The sequence below is a fragment of the Embiotoca jacksoni genome, unplaced genomic scaffold (assembly GCF_022577435.1).
Source record: "Embiotoca jacksoni isolate LCO1_2020_lvr unplaced genomic scaffold, fEmbJac1.0.p SCAF_7, whole genome shotgun sequence".
NCBI lineage: Eukaryota > Metazoa > Chordata > Actinopteri > Embiotocidae > Embiotoca > Embiotoca jacksoni.
In genome coordinates, this window is record NW_027185425.1 from 3,503,110 (window position 1) to 3,519,202 (window position 16,093).

Below are 16,093 nucleotides of genomic sequence, written 5' to 3' on the forward strand. Positions count from 1 at the left end.
GGACCGGTTACATCATGACACTTTATTGATCTCTTTGCCCGACTCCCCCTTTACCTACGTCCTCCCTCCCCCCCCCCCCCTCCCTCATCCATGTCCTTTTGCCCTTTCTCCTTTGGTTGCTCCGATCATTGGCTGTGCGGGTCCCTCCAGGCTAATCTGCCGTTGGACCAGATGCAGGCGCTCATTAACCTGATGCCACCTGCTAAGAGTCTGAGCGACAATCTCATTCACAAACACAAGCTCATGCAAACTGTATTGCGGTGACAGTCGCAAACAAAGACACATGCTTGCTCCGTGACACGGAACATGGCAGGGCGTGATTTTAGCTGCTAGACAGGTGACGGAGGGAGATTTGACTTCGTATAAACAGCAGACAGAGGATAAGTCCCCACATGGCTTTAACCTCCCTCATGCGGCTTGTTTATTTTCCTCGGCTTTTTAATTTCAGTCATTTTGATTCCACGACCTCCACGGTTCTCATATTCTCCTCTCAGAAATCCCCCTTCTCCTTCACCCAAAGACAGACTCAAAGGATGCAACAAGAGAGGTGATCCAGCACCTCCCCCCCCCCCCCACACACACACACACATCTCTCCTTCACACCTCTCTTCGAAGGCTAAAAGCCTCTCATTTCCACAGAAAGAGACTTCGTACAAAAGGGGGGAAAGACTGGGAGGAAAAAAAAAAAAAAAATCATCCAGCTTTTTTGTGTTTTCCTTACAAACAGCAGCTGTCTCTCTCGCACTGCCTCTCCTATTCATGCCCTTACACCCTTAAGAGCCGTTGCCGTATCCAAATCTACCGCAAAATACCACACGGGACCGCCTCCACCTCCCCCAGCTATATCCTCCCTCCCCTCCTCCCCTGTCCCACACACCTCCTGCCCACCCCGGGAGCCTGAGTAGTGGGTTGTGTGGAATAAATGAGCTCATTCATACGGTGTGAAGCAGCTCCAGCCTAAACGTAGATAGTTATAGTCCGCAGCTAGGAGTGTGCTTGGATCAGAACCACCAGCAAACTTCCGAGCCCAACACTGTACTGTACCTGTAGTTAAACTGTTGAAGTATGAATCAGAAAAGGGATTAAAATCCTCAAAACTCCCAAATGCTTCATATAAACATATATTTGTGTATTCATTGTCATAATGTGACATGTGTGTTGCTTCCCAGCAAACTTTGCTTTGCAGTCTCATCCCGTTAGCTGCAACGAAGCCATCGGTTGACAGAACGAGTCGGAGACCGAACTTCTTATTCTCATTCTTTCATTATTCTCTCTTTCGCCAAAATCCATCATCTTCTGTCTACGAATGTTCTGCACCATCAGACTACCCTGCTCTCTGCGTCTGTCTGCGTATGGACAGCCACAAACTTTATAATGAGCAGCTCTGTCAGCACTTCAGCGTCGCAGACTTTTATTGCAAAGCGTAAGTTAAACAAGTAGGAAGTGAAACGGAGAAGACTGAACGGCTCACATCAACAGCGAGAGTAATAGAAGAAAATAATGACATTTAAATGAATAAGTAGTCAATAAACATAAGCTTGCGTTACTGAACTTATGATATTCAATAACGGTTGAGGTAAAATGGTTTAATTCTTTCTGGCTTCGTATTAATTAAAGTCATAAAGTTTGCAGTGGATGTTTGCATCAAACCCTGGAGGCTTGCTACTGTTGGTTACACAAACTAATTAAAAAGTGGCAGTGCCAATGTAACCTAACCCAAGTCCACCTTTAGTAGATCCACTCTGTAATCACCACGATGTAATAGTTTGTAGTTGCAGTGAACACATGTGAGCGGCGTTAGGTTTGGAGGATGTTCAATTTCGGTCAAGAAAATGTGACATAAATCTTCTTTTATTGATGCAAACATGTCATTCAATGTATTTTCATAGTTTTGAACCCATGACTTGAACTTGTGGAACGCAGTATTTTAGTCAGTCTGGTATCACGTCAAAGCGTGTCGTACACCTGTCAGTCCACTAGAAGATACCGCGTCAGTGTCACATTTTGCCTTAAGGTCAAGTGAAGGACGTCATGTGACGAAGGACACGGAGATGAAGTCCAAGTAAGGAGGACATTGGGGTCGGTTGGACGAAAAACAAACATGACTTTCACTTGGGAGAACATTATTCAAGTCCAAGAGAAAGCAAACATCAACATGGATTTCTTATCAGTAATGTCATTAAGTGAAACCTATTTAACTTGGGTAACATATAACATACGGGATGCATGTAATGTTACTTACGTAAAATCACTTCTTCAAACCCAAACAAACCAACTTTTCTCCAAAACTAACCACGTCAATTTTGTGCCTAAACTTAAGGCACTTTACTTTTCCCACCTCAGTTTCTCTCACCCATCTTCAACTTGATCAGTTCTCAGACAACAGTTGGCAGATAAATACAAAATAATCGAGGCAATGTGACAATTTAATGTCCGAGTTAGAGGCACAAAAGCACTGAGAGGAAGAGACTTGTTTACGAAGCTGCTACTGCAACATGTATTAGACCGATGTGTGTGTGTTTCCTAAAGCTTTTTCATCATTAACTCAACAATGGCGCTCATACTTGAAAACCACCCACTGGAAAGCCGCATACAGCACACAAGGCTGAAGTGGACACATTATATACAGTATATTATCTGGTATCCGTGTGCCTTTGCACAACCTGTTTTCAAACCCCCGGCAAAGGTCGTACGTCGCAGATGTTGTTGTAATCTCATTTCTCAATGTCTTTTATCCACTCCACACCTTTGGACTGACTGAAGTGGAAATGGAAAGAAGTCTCCCCTCAACAACAACAACAGCAAAAGCAACAAAACCTTTATAAACATGTGCAGTCTAATGAAAAAAAAAAAAAAATTAAACCCAACAGCGGCTTCTTCTCTTAGAGATTTCACGAAGCCATTCTTTGTGGTGACCTTTGCTTTGGTTCATTACACACTCTTGTTTCTGTTGTAATTCATTAGCTGCAGCGAGGGTTTCTCTTTGTCTTACAGTAGTAAACACACAAACACGGAGCAAATGTGTTTTTAACAGCTTTCTTGAATCCTCTAATTTGTTCCTCCGTCGTGCTCTAACATTGTAAGATGTAAGATTCATTCGCACTCTAAATAATGTAGGAGCTCAAGGTCAGTTAAGGCAGCTGAGCACATAACAACCAATATTTAGGTGAATTTTTTTTAATAGTACTGATATAAGAATGAAAGGATTGCTGTAAATAGTGTTCACACTTGTGAATTTCCAGAGACACGAGTCTGTGACTACAATCTTTGATCCGTGAGACATCATAAACTCAAACAGTGAAAAACTGTGGAGTCATAAAAGAGAGACAAAAATAACCAGCGGGACACAAAAGCTACCACTGACACAGCTTGTAGAAAAACAGTGATATCTAAAGGCCCAATAAAACAGCATGTAAAGTTCAAATAAGAAGGCATACAGTACATCACCACTGTGTATTTCCTTATAAAAAAAACAAAAAAAACACTCGACACTGTTTTCTATAAATCCTCATACAGTGCCGCGCTGACTCACCCCTCGCTTCTCATTTTAACATCAACATCGTTACTGCCCTCCCCACGGGCCCCGTCTTACCTCTCGTATTCCAGGTTGTCATGGTCACAGCGGGCGTCTTTGTGCTTCTCCCAGTCCTTCCCGTGGCGGCACGTGGTCAACGACACAATGTCCTTCCCGTTGTGGATGTGATGGAGAGCGTTTCTCGTGTCCGAGCCGATGCCTGTGAGATAGCGCTTCCCCTTGAACATCAGCAGGTACTTCCTTCGGGGCGGGATGGTGTTCCTCACCAGCCAGCCTCGCTCTCCGCCCTTCTGGGGGTGCTCCTTCGAGAAGAGCGGGATGGAGACGTCGAAGCCCGGCCTGAAGTGTTCCGTGTTGAGGCTGGCTTTGGCTAAGATGGCCTGACCAATGTTGAAGCCCAGGTCCTCTGTGTAGTTCGGCCAGGTGCCCGAGTACAGGTTGAATATCAGGTGGTTACGCCCGTCATTCCATAAAGGGTAACCACGGATGCGTTCGTCCACGTTGGGCACAAACTGTCCTGATAGCTGGTCCCGATCTAAAGTGTCTATCCCGAGCACAAACAGACATGCTTCACGGGGGTCTGAAGTGTAGTACCGGGACTCCGCTATAGATGTCAGGATCTTCCTGTAGCTTTCCGATACTCTGTCGTTTTTCTCCGATGGATATATATACACCCTGAAGCCTTCCCTTCCTCTACGGCGACACCGCGAGAAGTCGAAACAGGTCTCCATGCGGCAGCGGCTGTCTTTGTAAATGGCCGACCATGCCTGGCGGCGCTGGCGGGGCGACTCGGCCGTCCCCGGGTCCGTCTGGAGCTCGTCCAGGTGGGCATAGCGGGGCAAGAAGGCCCGGTCGGTCCAGTTGGGCCAGGGGCGCACCACCTCACCCCGCTGGCGTGTCAGCAGCCGGAGCAGACGCAGCTGGACTCCTCCGCCCCAGTAAAAGAGGACCAGCCAGCAGCACGCACACAAGCCCAGCAGAACATACTTCTTACGCGCCTGCATGGGGGCCTGTCACAGTCTCTTTTTTCCGCTCTGTCTCTCTCTCGTCCTCTGTCTTTTTGTCTTCTCTGCCCCTCAGCTCTGTGGCCTCACAGGGGTCAGGGGTTTGGGGGGTGGGATGGGGCGGGGGGCTGACTTGTGACTTCTAACAAGGAGCCTCTGACGGAGGACAATGTGTTAACAAGGACATCACTGCCTCGGAGTGTGGCCCGGCACACTTTGCCATTTAGAATGACGCAATCTCAGTTACTGACTCCCGTCTCTTAAGTCTCTTTCTGCCTTCCCCATTTGCTCTTCACCGTCCTCTCTCAAATGTGTGCGTTAACCAGTCTCCGCTGTACCACGCACTGCTTCTTCTGCTGCTGCTGCTGTGTACATTTCTTCCGCTGTCCAGCTTGGCTGAAAGTGACGAAGGGTGATTTCTCCGCTCGCACTGGCCAAGCTCGCTGCCTCATGGTGCCTGGCGCGACTGCTGTCTGCGGGGCCCCTCCTGGGGAGAAGTAAACAAACAAGAACACACACATCAGTACACAGACAGACTTGCAGCTCCTCAACCGACACGGAGACATAAACTGAGATTAGTTGTGAAATTGCTGTCTCAACAGATGGTGCGACGAACACTTTTCATAGCCCGACGGGTATAAGCTTTCATGTGGATAGCGTTTCATTTTGGTTAGACATATGTAATCTGCAACCCCAATCACATTTAATCCACACAAACACACGTATAATCAAATAGCAGTGAAGTAGCACAGCTGGGTAATGTTTCACAGGCAGCAAAGGATTTAAAGCTGTCAAACTCCATCTTCAGCTGGAGAAGATTGAGAAAAGTAAACTCGGCGCACTCTAAAAAAAACAAAAAAAAAAACAAACGGCATCCGACCATGATTAGCCGCACATCAAAACCATCTCCTCGCGAGGCCCTCCTCCATCACTCCTCCTCCATCCCTGCTTGGCCTCCACCTTTCTGTAAAAAAAACCAAAACACGGATATCTGCAGGCTCGTATGTGTCCCGATGTGCGCCGACTTCTGGAATAGCGATGCCACGCTAAACTGGGCGAGATGTTATCACGCTCTTCAAGCTCCAGTTGAACCGAAGCAGATACAGAGGTGCAGCGGAAGGGGAAAATAAGAGCGCGTTCAGCATTTGCGGTCGAGATTTGGAAACGCAGGAGGAAAACAGAGCAACCGTACGTCTCTGAAACATTCATTCACCTTAGAGAGGCTGAGTGAAGGCCTTTTTTTGTTACATTTGCAAACTTGCAACGGTTTTTCAGCCTCAGATTTTTTTTCCCCAAACATCTCCCTCCTCATAACTCCCCAGCTCATACAGTGTGTGTGTGTGTGTGTGTGTGTGTGCGCGCATGCGGAGAACACACCTCACAGTGAAGGACAGTGTTCTTACTGCCAGCTGCCACACAAAGGCAGCTTTCAGGTCTCACCTGGCTGCTCGCTCTCTCGCTACCTCTCATTCACATTCCTCCTTTCTGCCTCCTCGGCAGCCAAGTAGGAGTTACGCCTGCCGTCTCTTCTTGCAGTAAAACAAGCAGCACACTGATGATGTGGGTAAACAATTCATCGTCGGATTTCTCAACCCCCAGAGGAGAGAGGAAATAAGAGTTTGTGTGTGAATTACTTGGAACTGCTTTTACTGATAAACGGAGGGCGAATTTAAAATTCTAATTTGTGTGTATATGGGTTAAAACGTCTTAAAGGAAATCTGCTTTTTTGGCAGTGGTCGTTTGTTTCAGCTTTTCTAAAGCGATTAGTTCGAGGGTTCAACAAACTCAAGGGTTGCAAAATTTTCTCCATTTGTGAAAGAGAAATAAATAAAACCCAACATTCAATTTGTGCTCTTACTGTGTAATAAATACATAATGGTGCGACAAGAAATGTGCTAAGAGCTTTGTGGTAAGCAATTATGGCAGTTTGTATGTGCATATAAAAAGTTTTTTAGTTGTTTTGTTTTTTTATATGGCTGTGGTGCTGAACAATTAACAATGAATGGACTGATAGATTCAGACAACTTTACTGACCCCAAGGAGAGCAATTCATTTGCAGCTTACCCAGTCCACACACACAACTTTAAAACTTACTAGCCAAGTAGTTTGGCCACATGTCAAAGGCAACAGATAATATCAACATAAAGAAGTCATTGCAAGAAAAGGAGCAGCAGTATCTAAAAAGTATTAAGTTATAGATAAAAATGAGTCATAGTTCCTACAAGCAATCAAAATCGAAGATATTTTTGTAAATTGAGTACCTTAACCTTCATAGTCAACAACAGAATGATACGGAGCAATCCAGATTAAACTGCTAGTTGGAGTCCTACAAACGTGCACTACACAAGACTGTCACTTTTGTGGAAGGGAAAAAAAAAAATGAATATTCATACTAATCTATTACATGCACTGTTGACCTATCAGTAAACTAAATGATGTTGTTCTCTTTGGCCAAAACTAGAGAGCTGTGGTAAACAGATAAATCACAACAATAAATAGAAGTTTACAAGTAATATCAGAGGACATTTTTGATCCAGCACCACAGATGGGAAATCTATGGATACAGGTAAAGCCTTTTACAAATTTTGTCAAACGCAACTAGCTACAAGAAACCGTAGTTTGTCAAAGTGGGGCAGCAGAAGCACCAAATCCATTCAAACATGCCTGCAACAGCATGTGCCGCTTACGGATGCAGAGAAGCAGCAGCATCTGGGCACACAAGTCTTCTGTATAAATACTGTACAAGTGCGTGTCTGCGAGCACCACAGCCCCGACTGTCAGCCATCGTGCCCCAGATAATTCAGGTCAGCTAATCTGGCCGTGGAGATGTTGGTGGGAGGTTTTTTTTTTTTTTTGGCACCTCCCTTGTTTCTAATTTTCTGGCAACAACTTGAGCAGTCTGAGCAGCAAGCAGTCCAAGTTGGGGAGAAATAGACACTTGGGATCCCATTACATGCTCCTCATCAATAATTCACTTGCTCCTTTAGTTAAGGCATTGATTTTGCTTTCTTTATTTTTTCTCATTGCTTTATATGGCCTGCATGCAATTAAACGTCAGTCTTCTTCAGGATACCCGCCGGAGAGCGATATGCATGAGCTCTGTCTTGGTGATTTGTGGTTGTGGGAATAATTGATAGCGATGGCAGGAAGGGGTAATAGGAAAGTGACGGAGGGTATCATTATGGTGATGGTAATGATGATGGGCATGAAGCGCTGATTTAGTTGCCTTATCGAATCGGACGCCAAATCATTTGGCGTGAGGACCCCAATGCTTTTGCCCAACGTCCTGCAGTTGTCTTGCAAAAATAACAGACCCGTGAGGATATTTACATTGATGGAAGCACACCGAGGTGTCTCTATTACTTTTGGTTCAACAATAGGGAATTGGATTTCATTGCAGGCCACTATCATTTTAAAAACCCTCTCTTGACATCGTTTATTACATTTAACTTATCAGCTCAAAGCTAGAATCTGAATGGATTTCAAAATTACAAGACAAGAATAAATATCAGAGGCTGCGAGCTTTAGAGCTGGACGGAGGACGATATGTGAATTGAACAGAATCACTGAAGAAAATGTTATACTTCATTAGGGCACGAAACTGCTACCTTTGAAAAAGAAACAACCACCTTTCTTCATCTTGTGCACTGCGCAGCATTTCCTGTGTGTGAAAGCCTCCATTCAGCTAACCACAAACGTTAATGTTTGCAGGTTCCCCCTGTGCTGCCAAAACAGCTCTGATCTGTTGAGACTTGGAGACAAGACTGAAAGTGTTTTAAAGTATCAGTAGCAGCAGATCAAATATGTCTTGCAAGTTGCGAGATGCGGCTTCCAGTGGATTTGGCTGGGTTTTTTCCCAGCACATCCTAAGGATTCTCATTCAGATGAAAATCTGGGGAATGTCAAGGTCAAATTGACCTCTTGAACTCTGTCATGTTCCTCAAACTGTTACTGAAAAAGTCACTCAGATGCCATTTTTCCCGCTTCCGATACAGCAACTTCAAGAATTGCCTAATATATCCCACTCTTCGACAGGTTCCATTGTCAAGAGATAATCATTTTTATTCATTTCATCTGTCAGTGGTTTCAATGCTGTGACTGATCAGCGTACACACATTATGGTGGCTTAAACTGGTGAGAGTGTTCTGTCATGGATCAGTGATGGATCATTATGGTTGGCTGAGTAGCGCTGAAAAAAAAATAGAGGGGCGCGAGGGTGAAGGACAGGGTTCAAGGAAAGGTGAGGGCCGGATTCAGAGTCCTCCAATTCCACCTTTTGCCATTTGTTTCCCATTTATATCTCCTTCCCCTAATTCATGCTCACCCCGTCTTCATCACTCATTCCTTCTGTTTTCTCCTTTCCCTCTCCTAAGTGGACTCGATGGTTTCACTTAGAAACAATAACGATTTTGCACTGTTTTCCCATTATTCCTTCTTCAACCTAAAAAAAAAAAAAAAAAAAAAGGGAGTGGCGGGGGGGGCAAAAAACTATTAATCACAGACACGAGGAATACACTCAACAAGGCCAACAATTCGTTGATCATCCGCTCACCTCGAGTGCGAAGAAACTTCCAGGAAGGTTCATTGAGAGTGTACTGAGCAAGCAAGGAAACTGTTGCAAAGAGAAAAAAAAAAAGTTTAATAAGGCACACTTCATTAAAATAAGGTAATATAAAAGGTGGCGGATCGTATAGCCCGTCATCAGAGCAGCGCACACCAGCATTTCGACATAATGTTCCAAATCCTTCATGCCAAGAACTGCTCTGATTTAAAGTTATAATTCTAATGATTTTAATGAAAACACCTCCTGTTTTGAATGCCCTTTATGAGCTGCATTTTTCAGCAATAGCCATTCGATGTAATTATGTTGGGTAATTACCACTTTTATTTATGTAGCCTTTTTTTTTTTTATTGTCCGTGAATGATTCAGCCACTCCGTGGACTGAACATGCCTTCACAGAGACCATGGATTGAGGGTGCGACACATCCATGTCATCCTGCATTACTGTTTTTAATTTTGTCTCATCAATGTCAACCTTACCGTTTGCTCTTTTTACACAAGTGCAAACCCAACATTTCCTACTGCTTCTTGTGAAGCAGTGACGGGAAATAAGATGCATTAGTCACAGAGTCTAACACTGACCACTTCAGCTAATTATAAATGTTTCTACACAACAAGACAATTCTCTTTTTTTTTTTTTTTTGCAGTTTCTACAAGGATGTAATGGAACAAGAAACCGCCACAACAGTGGAGGCCCCTTAAGGATTAAAACTTCAAAGGACTGAACATCTCATTGATTGCAATTTAGTTTGGAAGTAATTCCTCCAGTTGAACATACAACAATCTGGAGGACATGGGACGAGCAAGGAGTGGAACTAGTCAATAGGTGATAATGAAGGACATGAAGCTGCATGGAAGGCGAGAAGAACAAGGTGGAGGGACTTCATGATCAATATTCAACGGGTGACAGCTGGACCCAATCTCTATTCTTCATGCCCTCAATCGCTCTCTAATGGAAGTCCCTCCACTGCTTATACCCGCTGCCCTTTTTAACAGGGCAATGCTATTAAGTCATTCAGGGAAAAGGAATTGAAATTTGTCATCACATGTCTCCCTTATTCATCTGTGGTTATTTGGGCTTTGATAGAAAAACGAAAACGGATGGAAATGTTCGGTGACGATGGTGGCCTTCTGCGGGAAAACTCGGCGTTTGTCAATTTGTATTTCTCTTCCACCAAATGGGACGGGTTTTTTGTTTTTTTTTTCTCATAAAGAGATTTCTGTCATTCAGTGACAGATTGGCTTTCCCTTTATTTGTTCAATTTGCCGTTTTGTGGCCGCGGCACCAGCGCTGAGCACAACTGACATCATAAATGCTCAAAATGAAATCTACTACCATTACAGTCATTTTCTAGCCAAGGCATTGCAACTGTAAGAGCGACAGCAGCAGCATTATTATGTCTGGAATGATTAGGGTAGACACAGCGCAGGTTGTAAATTGACACTGGATGGGCCAAATGTCGGGTAAAATGAGATTTCTATTCCTTCCCAAATTATATGGTTCGCTTGTAAAGACGGTCCACCTGAATGATGGAAGCCTACCATACACTTACATAAATCCTCAGTGACTGCCCTGTACAAATGCCCGTGTTCAGTGGCAGCAAGCCCTTCGGTGACTTTTTTGTGGCCGAGTGTGTGTGAGCACATGTCAAAACTATACTTAAATACACATCTGCCATGTGTGTTTTCACTGGCGACACACTGTATTAGTTCAGCAAAATAAAGTGTTCTGAAGAAAACACAAATCTTGTGGTGAGGTGAAAGGCTCGGGCGAACTAAAATTAAACCCTGGACTCTGTCATTACAGGCCCGAGAGAAGTGACAGCGTGACCGAGGACCAGAAGATAACTGCTGTTTGTGTTATTGCAGTGGTTCCCGGCTACTTTCCCTTGTCATTCTTTCAAATTAAACCTATGTGTGCACTTGTGACCCCACGATACTTGCACATGTCTCCGAATGGCAGCAGAGTTCAACCCACAGACTGTATATAAAAGTGAACGTAGTTTCCGGATCTGAAAAATGAGGCTGATGCAGAAGTACCTTAAGCTGCAGTACCACCGGTTGCTGCTAGAGGTTGGCTCTAAAAAGCCGCCTCCGTATACCCCCGTTCAATTAGTCTCACAAAATTCAAAGTCAATAAAATTTCTCTGCGAGCTATCTTTGTTTTGCTGGCTAAAGTCGTTCCTCCCTATCAGTTTTCTGGCCGTCCATCTGAAAATAACCCCGTCATTAACTAGAAAATAAGCTTTGAAAAGCAGTGTTTTTGATTGACAGGCCTGTGGCGCAACCAGGTTACAGCTATTGGTGTGCTCAACCACAGAGTCCCATTTCCTACTAAGATTGTTGTATTTGGGAACTATTTATGAGCCTGAAGACACACAAGCAGAAAGCAAAGATAAGGGGGAAAAAAAATAATGCTAACTTTTTGTCGCAATTTTGTCTTCTGGCACTTTAGGGATCCTGACCCTGAGGCTGGAAACCACTGGCTCCGTGTACGAGTCTCTGTTTTTGTGACTGGTGGTGACATCGTGGCCAGGAATTTATGCAAGTGCTCGTGTGTCTTTTTATTGGCTTGAATGTGAATGCCTGCATAATAACTGGGTTGCGTTTCTATCACTTTCCTGACCGTGTACAACCTGAGGAGGAGACGCTGAGTGTGAGGGATGTCTGTAGTCCTTTCAGTCAGTCTGTGGAAAACCTAGGAAATCTTTCTGTGGTAAAAATAAAATTGACAAAAAAAAGAGGACCTGTCTCCTTTTGGCAGACCTGCATTAAAGGCTCAGGATGTGATCCAGGTTCTATTTTCTGTCCTCACCTCGTAGTTGCCCTTTAAAAATCGAGGTGCTCTTTACACTCCCACACACCATATGCATATAAAAGCACACACACACACACACACACACACACACACACACTTTGGTCTGGGTTGAACAAATGGCTTTTTACTGTATTAAAATAATCTCCATTGCTGTGTCCACAATACTGAGGGATTTTTCCATTAGCTCGACCACCTTGAAAACATAATGGCCATAAACTTAATCAAGCGCCGGCTCTTTTATGAGGCCTTTTCCATAATATGGATAACAGCGCATTCTTATCCAGCTTAATAAAACCGCACTTGCTCTGCGTGGGTTAAGGCACTCCGACACGGTTAATAAGATGTTTACCTCGAGCTGAATGCCCTGCAACGCAACCAGCCTCCCGACCACGCTCGGATTCCAAACCAAGCATAATTACAAGCCCGGTTGATTAATTATGTCTCAACAATATGCTGCACTCCAACGCCACAAGCGCTAATTAACAGAATGAACAAGATGGGTAGGAACAATTATTAGAAGGCTCTCCGAATTTGGCAACGCCGTTTACAATCCTAGAAAACGGGGACGGAATAAGTGAAGGTGAGGTCGTATCATAACAGACCAGAGACCGAGATCACATAGCAGACAGCTCAGAGCGGGAAAAAGCCTGCCGAGGACACAGATACAGCAACAGTCCAGCGCTCCATGTTCAGGGTGCCTTGCTGTGCACCCGACAAGCACACGCACAGCAGACGCAGCATGTAAGCCAAATCCATCTGCCTTATTAACCGGTGCCGCTCACAGTGGATCCTACCTGCAACTCATGTTATCTCTCCGCAGCGCCGACCCGGAGGCGGTCCGACAGCACAACACAGATCAGATCGACCTATAAACAATCTGACCTTGACAACACGGGGGAAGATATACGATCTGACCCTCGGATAAGAAGGAAGGAGCACATTCCAGGCGGAGTTTAATTAGCCGAGTGTATCTGACATCCGAGCAGGAGTGTTTGTTTTGCAGAAAATGGCATGAAAAGCTTTTCAGTCGTGAGGGAAATGCATTTTTTTAAAGTCTTTTTTCTTCCACTGATTGCATTCTCGTTGGGGCTCGTACAAAGCCTTGCTACTTTCAATTCTGTAAAACCCGATTACATTTTCACAGAGACAGTGAAGAGTGCGATAGAGTACATGATCACTATAGGCACAGTGACCTATACCTTTGAAAGGTTGCATGCTCAGTGCCCCAGATAAATGCCTTGATTATGGAAATTCTCCCCATCTCCGCAATATGTATATATTCAGTCTTGGCTGACACTTTTCAAAAGGCAAGATTTGTGCTTCTGTTAATCACCAGGGAGGGTATTACAGAACCATCATGTATGCAAAATCCCATTGAGACTCGAGGGTTGCCGTTACAATGAAGTAATTTCATAAATTAGACGAAATCCATGTTCAGCCTGTTGTCAGGATCCACCTTCCCCTGAGAGCCTTTTTTTTCCCTGAGCATCCTCGACAAATGACAACACTTTATTAGGGATCAGTGAAGTCACCATCTTTTTTTTTTTCCCCCTTTCTTCATAAAACCCAACTAGAGATTTGTAATTAATTGCTGCAATGAACTCCTGCAGCCTTGTTTGCTTCTTGGGGATTCATTAATACATGGAGCACTTAGTAGGATGTGAAAGCAGGTAATTCTCTGCTCTTTCCTGAGCTATTAGCTAATATGTTTTGAATGCAAGAAGGGCATCGGAGACACACGGGGACAGAACAAAGCAGTGTTTTTATTTGGACTTCGTCAAGGAGATATGAATTTCTTTGGAAAACTATGCAGGTGTTCTCAAAATAACTGTTCAAATAAATGGAAATTCACTAAAGCTCTCAATAAGTAGTTAATTTAAAATGACAATAATACTCTCAGAGGTGAAGATTTTTTTTCGTGCTGCCTAAATGAGCCCCGTAACAGGAAGTCCTGTTCCATTGTACAATATTCATACTCTGCCGTTTCCCAAATGCCTTGTATCATCAGCGTCTGTTCACAGTCCCCGTCAAAAGTCGGAGTTGTGTCAGGAAAGACTTCACGTACAGTTCACTGACTGACTATAAGGACTATGCTGCCAACTACTTTGCAAGAGGAAACGGCATGACAGCTGAACAGTGGCAACATCATTTATTATTCCTGGATAGTGACAGAGTCATGTGCCACCAACCCCGCAGGCCCATCTGTCCAGTGGGAGAAGCAAATCATCCGCCAAATGATCTCAACCTGAGCTGAAGACTTCCCCAAAGCTCGGAGCTCTATTCAGGGTTTGGCAGGGAAACGGAATATGAAATTAGACGGTACAACAGCATTAACTGCATGTAATTTGAGCCCACAAACATTCACAGACAAACGCGTCTGCCTAGTGTGACACGTGTCACCTGTTCAGCCTACCTGTCACATAGTGAGATAGAGCTGCAGGTGGCGGCAGCAGGTTCATCCAGTTCTGAGCACAGCGGTCTGTCTGGACTCCTCAGTACCCCTGAAGCTGAATCAGTCACGCACTGAACTGTTGAGGGTCCTGCTGTAGCTCAGTCCACCAGCTGAAGACGCTCAAAACACCAACATCTCCTCGTCCTCAGCTCTCGACTCAACACGATTAAGTTACAGCGCACTGACAGAGCGGACACCGGGCGCGTCCGTAAAAATACTGTCGAGGCGGAGTTGTCCCGCCGCCCCCTCGCGTCTGTCCTCCAAATCCTCCGGATCCCCCCCCCCCCCCCTCTCAGATACGTCTAGTTTTCCTTTATTATCCAGCATGCACCTCTCTCAGTCAGAGCACCGTGGACCCCACATCATCACTCCCCCCCCCCCCCCCCGCTGCTCCAACAGCAACCTGGATTTACTACAGCAGGCTGCGTCTGTCAAATAAAGGCTGGCGGTCTCCAGCGGTGAATTGAAGCGCCCCTGTTGCTCTGAATGACTTCAGTGACCTCATCACCGTATTTCTTTCTCTATACGACCGCCACAGTGCAACAAAGGTCTTTTAGTTTCACTATTGCATAGCCTTCAAACACTTGTGATTCTCACCTCACCAAGCAGCGTGAGTGACAAAAGGTGCGCTGCTGAGCGTCACGCAAACAATACATCCGGAGCTAATGGCAGTCGGAGCGGCTTCAATTCAAGAAACCGCACTTTACAGGATGTTATTCCAACAATCGCAGCATGTCCCGTTGCCAGAAGTCAGTGGACAATGAATTTGAAGCCATTTCGTTGTAAACATAAAGAAGATGCGGTTGTAATGGTACATTATGGCTTCAGAATGGAGGGTCAGACATGAGCAAATTAAGAAAATGATTACCTGGATCCCAGCAGAACCGTCTGCATGTACGTAATTGTTCAGATCCATTTACAATGAACACAGCCACTAAACATAGATAGCAGATATCACCCAGTACGGTCCTCACCCAGTGCGATCCCCGCTGCGCTCCGACTTCTCCCCGACACACACAGCCCGTGCTTACCAGGTGGCGAACCGCGCTCTGCTCCTCCTCGCTGCCGATTTTCCTTTTCACACCACGGCCGGTCATTTGCGAATCAATTCAGCGTGCACGCGTAGGGTCTCCCCCCATCGGGATATGAATGATGAATGTGCGTGATAAATTGTCCATTTTCCATATCCACAACAGTTCACACACGACCCGCCCCCGGGCGGCACCGATTGGTTCAGAGCCTCGTCGGTGTCTTCGTCGCACCGTAAAGGAAAAACACACATCTGGATGCGACCCTGCGCAACTGGAGCGCTCTGGAAACGCCGAATTACGCACAGGAATTGAACTGACACGGAGGAGCGTGACATCTCTACGGTCCCCCTTTAAATATTGTCTCCGGATTTTGGTGGCCAAATATTGAAAAATCTAGTCGGCTTTGCAGAAAACATAGGTTCCAATAGAGCACCGTAAATACTGGGCCACAATTAGAGGATGACTTTGTAGCCCGATGAGGGACACCAGCCTGGGGGGGGGGGGGGGAATTTTAATGTTTCAGCAGTTCTATTAATTCTACAAAAGGAGTTATCAGCTAAAGTGCAGGTCTGACGAGAATACGATATTGAGCAACCGTTACTCAACATTATATCACGATTCAGTAACAGGCCTCTATTTTGGAAACAACGCGCCTATGCATGTTTAATGAGGTAGATAGAAAAGATATTATC

The 16,093-nt window shown here is 45.0% G+C and overlaps 1 protein-coding gene across 7 annotated transcripts in view; it reads right to left on the reverse strand.

The window, feature by feature from the left end:
• Positions 1-15,580, reverse strand: part of LOC138214429 (exostosin-1c) — a 79,560-nt gene extending 63,980 nt beyond the window's left edge. The window contains exons 1-3 of one of the 7 annotated variants that reach the window (XM_069176048.1): positions 15,402-15,580; positions 9,092-9,151; positions 3,593-5,026 (exon numbers count right to left, since the gene is read on the reverse strand). In XM_069176048.1, coding sequence (XP_069032149.1) covers positions 3,593-4,539 — 947 coding nt within the window. In that variant the 5' untranslated portion in view covers positions 4,540-5,026; positions 9,092-9,151; positions 15,402-15,580. The other 6 variants (XM_069176044.1, XM_069176050.1, XM_069176049.1 and 3 more) reach the window with 6 other exon arrangements.
• Positions 15,581-16,093: the final 513 nt, after the last annotated feature.